The 12843-nt window shown below is 37.4% G+C and overlaps 1 protein-coding gene across 1 annotated transcript in view; it reads left to right on the top strand.

Annotated features, from left to right (window-relative positions):
- LMBRD1 (LMBR1 domain containing 1) overlaps nt 1–12843 on the top strand; it is a 193248-nt gene that overhangs the window by 138878 nt on the left and 41527 nt on the right. Inside the window, exons 11-13 of the mRNA XM_075202580.1 lie at nt 7693–7795; nt 8266–8370; nt 11079–11228. Of these exons, the coding sequence (XP_075058681.1) occupies nt 7693–7795; nt 8266–8370; nt 11079–11228 (358 nt within the window). The remainder of the gene's footprint in view (nt 1–7692; nt 7796–8265; nt 8371–11078; nt 11229–12843) is intronic.

Below are 12843 nucleotides of genomic sequence, written 5' to 3'. Positions count from 1 at the left end.
TGATGCACGTGGGGGAGCGAAGGCTAGCTCATCTGGTTCAATCCCACAGAAAAGTTACTATAGCACAAATTGCTGAAAAAGTACACACAGTGCATCGCACTTTGCTTTCTATTGGGCTGCGTAGCCACAGACCACTCAGTGTCCATGCTGACCCCTGTCCACTGTCTAAAGTGGATCATGGAGCAAGGAAGAAGGTGGCCTGGTGTGTTGAATCACAATTTTTTTTGCATCATGTGGATGGCCAGGTGCGTGTACGTCATTTACCTAGGGAAGGGATGGCACCAGGATGCACTATGGGAAGAAGGCAAGCTGACGGAGACAGTGTGATGCTCTGGGCAATATTCTACTGGGAAACCTTGGTTCCTGGCATGTGGATTTTGATTTGACACATACTACCTACCTAAACATTGTTTCAGACCAAGTACACCAAATATGGCAACGGTATTCCCTGATTGCAGTGGCCTCTTTCAGCAGTATAATGTGCCCTACCACACTGCACAAATTGTTCAGCAATGGTTTGAGGAACATGATGAAGAGTTCAATATTTTGGCTTGGCTCCAAATTCCCCAGATCTTAATCCAATTGAGCATCTGTGGGATGTGCTGGAAAAACAATCAGAGCCATGGAGGCCGCACCTCGCAGCTGACATGATTTAAAGGATCTGCTGCAAACGTCTTGGTATACCACTGGACACCTTCAGTGGTCTTGTGAAGTCCATTCCTCAAAGGGTCAGAGCTGTTTTGGGGGAACATACACAATATTAGGCGGGTGGTTTTAATTTTGTGGCTAATCGGTATATGTTTATCTGTATCAATAACAACATTACCACTGCACAGATCAGCGAAAGTATATTGGTTAAATGATCTCCTGGTATAATTATAGTAAAATGTAATGTATTAAACTGAACTAAATCAAATGGAATACATTCATATTAAAATGAATAGATAATCACATATGTACAGTAGATATAAAAACCAAACACACCTTATTGAAATTGCAGTTTTGTTTTATAAAGCCTGAAATCAAGAAAAATCACGTTAGATGTTTTTTCACCTTATGTGTGACCTTGCAACCAGCAAAGTTCAAGTGAAAAGAAATAGACAATTTTAAGGAAAAAGTTGTGAAAGTAAAAAAAACATATACTTAGACTTGTTACATAAGTGTGCACACACCGAAACTAATACTTTTTGGTAGCATCTTTTTCCTTATATTATAGCACTGAGTGTTTTTGAAAAAGGCTCTAACAACTTCACACACCTGGACTTTGCAATTCTCTCCCACTCTTCCCTGCAAAACAGTTAAAGGTTCATCAAATTGCACAACCCTGTTTAGGTCTTTACACAGTTATTCACTGAGATCGAGGTCAAGACTTTGATCTTCCTTTTCTGAAGCCATTCCTTGGTTGACTTGAATGTGTGCTTTGGATCATTAAGATGTTTGAAGGTGAAATTCATCTTCAGCTTTCTGAAAGAGGCCAGCAGAGTTTGTGCCAAAATAATTTTATACTTTGAGCTACACTTTATGCCCTCTATCCTGACTAGAGCACCTGTCCCAGTTGAAGAGAAACCACCCAAAGCTTGATGCTACCACCACCATGCTTCACAGTTGGTATTATGTTCTTTGGTGCAAAGACAACACAGCATTGGTTTCATCAGACTATAAGACTTGTTCCCACATGGTTTTATGTGGCTGAATGTTGGTTATTTGTGGGTTTTTTTTGACAAATTAAGATGTGCTTGGATGTTCTTTTTTGTGAGAAATGACTTCTGCCTTGCCACACTACCTGATATGAGCAGAGTATGGGAGGTTGTTGTCACATAAACGGAGAAACCAATTCCTGCCAGAAAATTAAATGCAACAACATTCAGACCTTGCTTCTACTGCATTAAGAGGCCCGATTCATGTAATTAAAATTTACCTTCATACCATTACACTTTCACTGTCAACCTGCCAGACTGGATTATGTTTTTGACGTTTTCCGGACCTCCTTTCAGTGTTAAAAAGGCAATATTCATGAGATCAGAAGGCGTTTTAGAATATTCCCACATTTTTTTTTCCTTAGCTGACCTGTCCTATTAGTACTCTTAAAGAGCCCGTGGAAAATAAGGACTACAAAGTACAAAAACATAAAATTTTGGAGCCTGTGACAAACTTTTAGCAGCCAAGTTTGTAAGGGTCTTTTGTTCAATAAGTAGTACTCAGTATTTTCAGCTGTCCAATAGAAGATAAACAGGCATGTTAAAAAGTATTGGGGTTATGCAGAGGTATAGAATTTTTGTGTCAAGCATTTTTGGACACCACTAGTGCCTAGGAGAGACCTCTGGTTACACCCTCGGGTGGCAGACACTCAGTCGAAAAATAGTCTAGCCAATATCTCTGCTGTTCAGAGACTACACCATGGTACAGAAGTTATCTCAATGTAAATCTAACCACTTATCACAGGACCTAAGATCAAAATACCTCCACTCTTCCTCATTTCAGCACACTTCAAAGAAGTGAGGAGTTATAGGCCAGGAAGGAAGTACACTAGGTAGAATAGGCCTGCTATATAAACAGTCCTTTCAATTATTCAGACTGAAAGATGGGAGGATAAATCATAGAACGCCAGTCGATGACAGAATTGCACAATATGCAGAAATATGCACCCACTCTATCACAGATCAATGGGTTTTGCGCGTTGTGAAACATATACAGTTCCATCAGGGAAATTTCATTGTTCAATCCAAGACTACATCAATCCCAGCAGAATTAGAAGCCTTACAAAATAGTCTACAAACTTCCTTAAGGTAAACAGAGCACAGGTTTTTATCCCAGGCTCTTCCTCGTCAGAATACTGTAAATTGCCTTTCACACTGTTCTGGGTTTGATGAAGCTTAACAGGTTTGTCAGTGCCATACACTTTTGTGTGGAATCTGTGAATTCTTTCTTCAGGGCTATCCGTAAAGTGGTTTTTCTCACATCCATACATTTACAGCATGCATATTTTCATATCTCTGTTACAGTTCATCATAGGAAATTCCTCAGGTTCTGGGTCAGCACTTTTCAGTCCACTTGCCTGCTTTCAGCCTGTCAACATCCATTGAGAGTTTTTACCAATGTGCTAGTAACTCTGGTGCTGAATTTAACAAAAAAATAAATAAAAAGTGTCATTATATGGCCTTTTTTGGACAATATCCTAGTTGGGTAATTCAGAGCACGTGGTCAACTGCAGGACAACTCAAGTGAAAGCTTTTTCACAAGAACATGGTGGATTGTTAACAGGATGAAAAGTCATCTCATCCCATCGCAGCAAAAAAGTTTTTGGAGTTATAGATAAACACCATACAAACAAAGGTATCTCCATCAGAAAAGATCCAAGAATAAGGAAGGAACTGCGATTGTTTGGGAACCTTTTTTTTTCCCACAACATGGATCATTCCCTAGGCAAGGTGGCACATTGTGGGATCACAAATAGTATTCTCTGAAACACGTCGTCTCACTGTCCAGAACAACCAAGAAGTCTTTCAATTAATGGCAAACTCCAAAATTAAAGGAAAGCGGAGTGTCACTTTAGAACTAGAGTGAATAATATGACAGCTTGCGGTTTCGCAGTCTGTGGAGCTCACCTTCTGGCACAAATAGCACAAGGAATGTGATCATGAAGCAAGAAAAAATCTTAAATGTTTTAGAGATGAGAGCAGTATGGAGGGCAGTTCAGCACTTTTATTTTATTTGAAATGGAAGCGCTTCAGAGTATTTTCAGACAAGACTGTTTTAGCCTTCATAAATTGCCAAGGCAGTGCCAGAAGCAGAGGGATTGGTTAGAGATAGATCTGAAGTCACTTTTAGAGTTGCATGAAGCAGAAAAACAGAGCATAATAGTCAATTAACTCAGTCGAGGACAAGTTCATTCAGGGAAGTAGGCTCTGCGGTGTGAAGTGTTCCAGGACATAAAAGGAAAATGTGGGTTTCCTCAGGTAGACATTATGAAAACCAACAAGAACACCAAGGTACCCAGGTTCTTCTCTCGACACAAAGGTCCATGGACAGAGGGAATAGACACTTTGACAGTTCCATGGATGTTTTACCTGGAATATGTCTTCCCTCCATTTACACTTATTACTCGCATTTTAAGAAAGATCAAATAAGAGCAGAATTTATAGCAGTCTTTCCATTTTGGCCACATATTCCATGGTTTCTGGTAGCCTGGAAGATACTCCAGGAACAAACATGGCCTCTTCAGCCAGATGTCCTGCACTAAGGTCCACTTCTACATCTAGAACAATCAACTTTAATGGTATGGAGCTTAAGTGGGAAATGCTCAGAAAAAAAAGTCTTGTAGCCAGTAATCAACATAATTTTACAAGCAAGAATAAAGAACTCTTTGACAATGTATTATAGAATTTAGGAGAAGTTTATCATATAGTAGGAGTCTAAGAATAATCCAACTGCAACAACAATTCCACAGATCCTTGACTTCCTTTAGTAGGGATTTGCCTCATCTACACTCAAGGTATCGGCGCTGAGTGTTTCCTTAGATAACAAGTTAGCTTCAGAGGAATTGATTATTAGCTTCTTCCAAATCGTGAGAAGGATCCGTCGCTCTATTTTGAGGCATTGTGGGATCTCCATTTAGTGCTCAACACTCTAATGACTGATCCTTTTAAACCATTACAAGAGGTTTCTTTGATATTGATGACAACTAGTGGCGGTTACTCCGGCCCATAGGGTTGGAGTATTGCAAGCACTGTGGTGTAAAGAACCCATTCGGAACATCTATGTAGATAAAGGGATACTTTAAGCCAATCCAACTTTGCTGCCAAAAGTAGTATCTACATTCCATATTAATTGGGAAGTCCTGCTGCCATCCTTTTATCCACATCCTAGCGATTTAAAGGAAATAAAACTGCATTCGAACCTGGTGAGGGCAAATTCTATTTATGTATCCAGAACAGGAGGATTTAGAAACACAGGACAAAGTTTTGTGATACCTGCAGGACATCAGAAGGAATATGCCCCTTCTAAACAAGCCATTGCTAGATAGATCAGATAATTAATTATATAATATAAATGGTTGTAAGGTGCCAGTAATTCTGAGGGTCCACTCAACAAGAGCAGTAGCAGCATATTGGGCAATAAGGGCTCAAGCTTCAGCGACAGAACTTTGGAAAGCAGATGGATGGACCTCTATTCATATCTTTGCTAGTTATTATTTTCTGGATGTTTTATCTTCTTTTGAGACTCTGATTGGGAGACATGCTCTCTGCACAGCCACTGAAAAAATTCTTGATTATGCAGCATATGTGGCTGATCTCTTATTTTTTTTTGTAAGCTCCCCTCTGCTGTTGCATGGGTACATCTCATTGTAATGGCCGGCATGGAGGAGTGAAGAGAAAAGATACTGAATTATAGTTACAGTTTATTCCATTTCCTCAAAATACTCCATGGCAGCCTAGTTTCTCACCCATATTTGATATGTTTATATTTTTCAGAGACTGCATGGACAGTTACTCAGATATGTGTAGGAAGGTAAGACGTTGGGTTATATAATGTCTGGGTTAATTTTTTATTAACCTGACTGTATCTGAACCAGAAAATAACATACCCATTATAATGGCCGCGATGGAGTATCTAGATGCAAAGGAATTAACTGTAGCTGTAATTAATATAAATATATATATATATATATATATATATATATATATATATAAAATATTTTGTGTTGCTCTCTCTTTATTATACACCCCCATTATATATTTTTTGCGTACATTATGCAGTCACTATTGGAGATGGCAATGTCATGGGTTGAGGGGTTGTATTTATACCATTATTTGTATTTTGACATGTTATAAAATCTGCATAAGTGTTGCCGGACAATTTTCACTTCGTTTTTTAATTTATTTATATGTATTATATATTTTTTCTAGTTTATCTCTATATTAAAATAGCATGTTTAAATTTAATAGTTGCACTGTATTAACAAATAAACCCTAATGAGAGCAGTAAAATTGTGAGTCTGGTATTTTTATCACTTTTAATACAAAGTGTTATGCTACCTAGGCAAAGAATAAATTCATTTTACATGGTGCTTTAACTTCAAGACTTATAAGTTTTAAATATGTTCTGAGTAATGATGTTGGAAGTTTGAACTTTCTTCTCATATTCTTAATCACTAAACATCAATTGAAGAGAATATGAATGTTGCTAAAAGCCACATTTTTGGGACCTTGAGGAATATAAAATACTCCAGGGAGTGAAAGGGTTAGTATGGCCAATTCATCATAATGAACATAAATTGTATGTGGAAAAGCTCTTTATAGTCTTATTTGGCAGGCAGGAAATATCATCCAGAGTTAATGTGCCATGATTATACGTCTTTAACCTGAATTTGTCCTGCAGCTATCAAATAGTTTCTAAACCTTTTGAAAATAAGCCTTTCGTACCCAAAACTGTTTGTTCCAGATTGGACATGGGTACACATTGGGGGAAATTTATGAAAACTGCTGCTCAAGTAACTGGGCATGAAAGGTGATGTGACCCTTAGCCACTAAACAGTTGTTATCCTTAATTTTCTAAACCATACTAGAAAATGACAAATGGTGATTTGCTGGGTACTCCACATTTTTGTATAGTTACATGTGGATCAGTTTTTCGTAAATATCGACCAATTTGTTTAAGGAAAATACTGATAACAATTTTATATCCTTGAATTAAATCGCATTATATTATTTAAACATTCAACTTTTAATGACATGAATAAAAATACAATGTGGATATTTGTATAAGGTGAACGATATCAAGGTGCAGTGCAATAGTTCTGGAAAAATTCACATATATTTTTATATTGTAAGGTTAAAGGGCTACGTTTGAATATTCCTGAATTTAATTATTATCTCTTCTTTTTTTACATTTTCACCTCTTGATTTTTTCTGTTCTTCATTTATGTGAATCAATGTCGACTCCAAAATTGCTATAGGTAGAGAACAACACCATTTTCAGTTCATTCAGTTGGGCAATTATTAGAGTAGAACACATTGTTTAGGTTTACATGGAGCCATCATTTCAGTGGCGTTGAAGATCCCTAGTTTTTCAGTTAGTCAGTATTGATGACTTATGAAGTATTGACTTCAGTACAATTCAACCACTGAATGTTCCCAGCTGATGAATTTCCATCAGTTTGTTAAATGAAGACATCAACTTACTATGTTGCACCACTGAATCTCACAGTCAACAGGAAATTAGCAAAATATCTCTAGGCACAGGCTGTATTGATGGAAAATCTTTTAGACTGTGCAATAAGCAAAAACGTGTATGACATTTGGTGTTCTCAGAAGTGGAGTTAATTTTACCTTTATCCACCAATTTTCAAGGCACATGAATGAATGTTATTTTTCATGGTTAATTATAAACTAAACAGTATTCCCAGTAGAGCTATTTTTTTGGCTTAGTAATTGCATAGTAAAGTAATAATTAATACCTTTAGATTTGTTACGCACAATAGTCACAGGGATATTTTCCAGCCATTTACAGTTCATATGCAGAAAATAATGTTTGCTGCTTCTTGATTGTGATTTTTTCCTGTCGGCGGCAAGCTCGACCAGGTACCTCAGCGTTAAATCTCATTGTGTATGTTTAAATACGTAAATAAACTTTTTATCATCCATTAGCCAAAAAATGTGTTTTCCTGTTTAAATGTGACCTTCTTTTTTGTAGTCTTGATAAAGCTCTTCATTCTGCTGGTATCGACACAGGATTCATTATGTTTGGCACCAACATTACAAATCCATTGAATATTCTTCTTCCAGTTCTGCAGAGGGTTAGTAATATGTTCTCAAAGTTTTCTTTTATTGTTGTGACACTCCTCCCTACACTCTTATGTAATTCTTTTTATAATATGTAAAAATAAAATCCCAGAATCATGTATGAACACATTTAAAAGCAAGACAATTACACTTTCTTTGTTTCTTTTTGTAATTGTAATAGAGTCCATATATCCATTGCATGTCCTCAAATCATCCAAAGGGAACCACAAACACAGAGTTATTGAACAGAGTGTTTCCATTATGGTTCTTGCATTACATTCAGGCAGGCAGCAGCAATAATAAACAAATGTCATCATGGCTGGCTATCACTGCACATGAAGTATAATACCTCATGATCATTTATATACTTTTTGTTTTTCATAGAAAAAAAATGTTTGAAGGGTGTTCAGAACAGTTGATTTCAGTTTCTGTAGAATACAATATTTATTCTCATATTTAGTTGTTTTTTTTCTTTTATTTACAGGTTTTCCCCCTCGACTATGTCCTGATTACAGTCATCATTATGTATTTTGTCTTTACTTCAATGGCTGGCATCCGAAACATGGGTGTATGGTTTTTTTGGATGCGGGTAAATATTTGTATATTATAAAGCAAACATTGTTATAACTGTTTATTAAGTTGTTTAATATCAGTTGACCAAGTAACATTCAGACTATATGGGGCATATTCAATTGACGGCGGGATCGCCGAAAATCCCGCGCTCAAAAAATATTACTGTTAATACGGTAATCCTGCCCGTAAATACTGTTAATACGGTAATTTACTCGCTGGATTTCAGCTCGCAGCTCAGGGAGCCGCGAGCTGAAATCCAGCGAGATATTACCGTATTAACGGTAATATTTTTCGAGCGCGGGATTTTCGGCGATCCCGCCGTCATTGAATATGCCCCTATGAGCCTATTACTAACAAATAATAGGTGCAATATTAAGTACTATGCACAAAGGTGGCTTTTAGTCTGCCTTTCCTACATACCGTCTTTAGAGAGATTGGTGCTAGCGCAGGGATAGTTGAACTCTAGCATACAGTGCACAGAGGTGATTTATGAAACACAGTAATATTTTCTTTTTACCTGTAAATTTGTCCAATAGCTAGATATCTGTATTTACAGCATCAGAAACAGTGACACCTGCAGAGTACATTTGAAATAAAATTATTATTCAAATTTGTTGATTACTTTTTTTAAAATTACTTTACACCATAGGTGTTGGCTCTTTGAGTGCTTGAGCATCTTCAAAATTTGTGCTTCCAATATCTCTAAACATGTCTATGCATTTGTAAAAGAGTCATGGGGCAATGGGGTCTAATAGTCTGGCAAATGTGGTGATGACAATTTAATAATGTATATATGACTATTACCATTAACAGACCCCTTGCAAAGGTATTTCTGGTTTAACCAAAGGAAGATAATTCATTTTTGTCCCTAAATCCACAGGACTAATATTTATATAATAAACTTATGCATATAATTTCAATAACGACTGCACGTAAGATGTAGCTTCATTTGAAATATTTTGAATTCTTAATTAGCATTCTAATTGTAACACTAATATATAACATAAAACAGTAAACAGAGTATATTATACAAACTCAACAGGTTTTGTTTATACTATTGTTATAGATGTTATAGCATAGATGTTCATACATTACATTCATTGTCTGTTTTATAAATATATGTCAGTTTGTGTTTGTGCACTTGTCAGCTATTGTAGTAAGGGTGTGTATATAAGCTTGTATTGTGTGGTCTGAGGGTGTGTCTGAATCAGTTTTACTTATTGTGAAGGGTATATGATGTGCTCTCGTAGTGTGTGTGTGTGTGTGTGTGTGTGTGGTGCACTGTGGGGGAGACATACTCAGGCTGTCCTCCATTTTAAGAATTCAGCAAAATAAACATAATCTTCCATATTGAATTTCACAACACTATGAGCCTGTAATATAATTTATATCCCTCACTATTCAGTTTCAATATATATAAATATATATATAAAACCAAAATCATATATTCTTAAACTATAAACTCCAGTTATCTCACATAGAAACGTATTCCATTTATTATCATATTATTTCATCTCTCATCTCTGTCAAATTCCAAAATGTGTCGTGTAAACTTCATCATACATTGCAACAGCCATTACCCATCTCTTATGGAAACTTTTACCGTTACAGCAAAGATATTATGTATTTCACACAATAGCCATTTTGTACAATCATGGTGGTCATATTACCTTACAGTGGCAGCCACCTTAAAGGAATGAGGTTAGATCAACCTCCACTTTATCTATTGTCTGCATAAACATGGTATTCATACTCCATTTATCCAGCACTAGCAAACTGTTTCACATAAACAAACAGTTTCACATTATAATTAATACAAACACTGTAATCTCGAGCATAAACTGACTAAACTCCATTACTTAAAAAGGTTCACATTACAAACTACTTTCCATTCAAAATAGCATAGAAAATGCACGGCTTACACTTTTACATCCTAGCCATCTTCTTATACAAAGACAAATAATCTCACAATATAGATATCTCATTCAAACGCCATAGAAACTCGATGACTTAGTTTCACATTTTAGCCTCCTTGTATACTGGTTGTATACTACTTGTGTACTGTAATCCAGTCGTACATAGACATAAATTCTGCAAACCTTTCATGCCTCACACTCCATTACAAAATCCATAAATGCTTACAAGTCAGCAGAGCCTTCATGTGGGGGTAAGAGAGCTTCTAGCCCTGTGTGTAATTTTTAAAGCTTTCTGAGGGGTGGAGAAACTCGTGTCACAGGAAGTTGGCTCACAGCATTTGATATGAAAATGTAGGCAGTTTCACAGTGTAGAACCTGTTTTACAGCTAGTGTGTACTAAGGCTTTCCCAAACATGGCTGAATCTGAGGCCAATATATTAGAAAATGGAATATCTCTATCAGCATGGCATATTTCTGTTAGACTTTGTAGAGGTGGTAATGAGAGCACTTTACTTTTTCTTTGCAGAGAGGAATGAAAAAAAAATACTTGGGGATGGGGTTCAATTCCGTGAGATGTGTCTCCAGAACATTCGAAGACACATCCTCTCGGATGTTCTGAATGAAATCTCTTTTCCATCCCATCCTCTACAGATGTGCAGAAAAATGAGCAGAGCCTTCTGTCCATAAATGGCAGAAATATGTGCATTGAGGCGTTATTTGGTGGCACCTCACACTCCATTGGATCACCCCCATAATGTGCTTTCTTTTTTAACGCCTTTTTGATAATATACATGTTATTTGTTAACAGTTGTACAAGATTAGAAGGGGGCGAACAAGACCTCAAGCTCTTCTCTTCCTCTGCATGATCCTTTTGTTGATAGTGCTGCACACTAGCTACATGATATACAGCCTGGCACCACAATATGTCATGTATGGAAGCCAAAAATATCTTCTACAGGTAAGAACTGTTTTTGTCTTAAAGGGGGTTTCCTTTTACTAAATTTTTTTCTTTCCCAATAATAGAACTTTAGTGGGGCGACCTCCATCATTTGCTGTATTTAGCAGGGCCCCTGCACTTGCATGCAGCCAGTCACATTTGGCGATGCCCCAATGTCGCTGTAGCAGGGAAATTAGGTGCCACAGCTGTAAGGCGTTCAGTTGGAAACGGGATCAGCAGCAGTTCTGACTTTGAGTGCCAGGTCCCTGTTAAATACAACAAAGTGGTGAAGGTCCAAAGGGAGAGAGTTGTACCAAATTACTGTTATTGAGAATGGAGGGGATTTAGTAAATTTTCTGAATATAGTGGTGTACTCCTTCTAAGAACAATACCTTTTGTCAATGCTTCCATCTGTCTACACACAATAGTACAAAGCAACCAGTAAGGTTAGGATGAAGTGGACTAAAAGAGGCTAAATATCCCTGCACCGCAAATCAATAAAACACAAACCTTCTAAAACAATACTTGAAGTTATGCTGACTCTCTTACCTATGCCAACCGGTGGAGACTATACCCGTATCTAAGTGTGGTCGACTAAGGCACCAGATTAGAACTACCAGACTTATTCCACAGCATTTTCCTTTTAGCATTGTTAGCATGGGTACAAATTGCACAACCTGGAAAATATCTGAATTCAAAAATATGTGCATTTATCTAACAGTGTTCACCAACAGAGCTTATAGCACTTTTAGTAACCATTAAGCAATCACACTGTAACATGGTAATACAGCATACTGGGACACATTATATCACAAATACTGTTCACCTCAACCCAGTACTTGAGGTATCCTTCTGTGGCATGCTTCAGTGCATGGAAGCTTCACTTACTCCTAATGGGTCATGGCACCAGTACTGTGTCATTCCGCTTCCAATGGACACACTGTCGGAAGACTCGGGAAGGGACTATCTGATCCTCATGGTCCATTTTAGCCTCTGATCCTTGAAAGTGCACCAGGAGCCTTAAGCCAATCCTAATCTCAAAATCCATGATTCTCCGAATAATGCTCTTTTTTCTCACACTGGTTCTCAGTAGTGGGTTCTGAGTACAGGTGTGTGTGGGGTGGGGTGCTGTCTCCTTTGGCTACCCTTACTGATATTCCTTATCTTATGGGGATTGGATAAGGACCAAGGCTCTGCCTCTCTCTCCTGTACCCCATGCTGGCTGCAGTTTAGCAAAGTCTGGTTTCAAACAATAATTCTGAATTAAGGGGTGTTATCACTAGCGATGCAGATATTTAACACGTTGTAGCATTTTTGTGGGATCCAGAGCTACGGACTGGTGGAGACTGACTTGCTGCATAGTCCCAGAAATGTCTGGTGAATGTACCAGTACTTATCACACTTTGGAAAAGAGGACTGCATTAAGTTTTTAGAAAGTTTCTGCAGGGTAGGTTACCCCATTGTGGCTACAACTTTTTTATGTAACATTTTAACAACAATTCATTAAAAAGAATATATTTCATATGATGAATGGAGTCTTCTGAGAAGTTGGTCTTAGACAGACTTAATTTTTGTTGAATGTGTCCGGTACCCACCCCTCCTCACACTTGGACAACATAATATGTAGTTACGATTC

This window comes from Mixophyes fleayi, chromosome 3 (assembly GCF_038048845.1).
Source record: "Mixophyes fleayi isolate aMixFle1 chromosome 3, aMixFle1.hap1, whole genome shotgun sequence".
NCBI classification, from domain to species: Eukaryota; Metazoa; Chordata; class Amphibia; order Anura; family Limnodynastidae; genus Mixophyes; species Mixophyes fleayi.
This window is presented reverse-complemented; position numbering and strand designations above follow the sequence as displayed.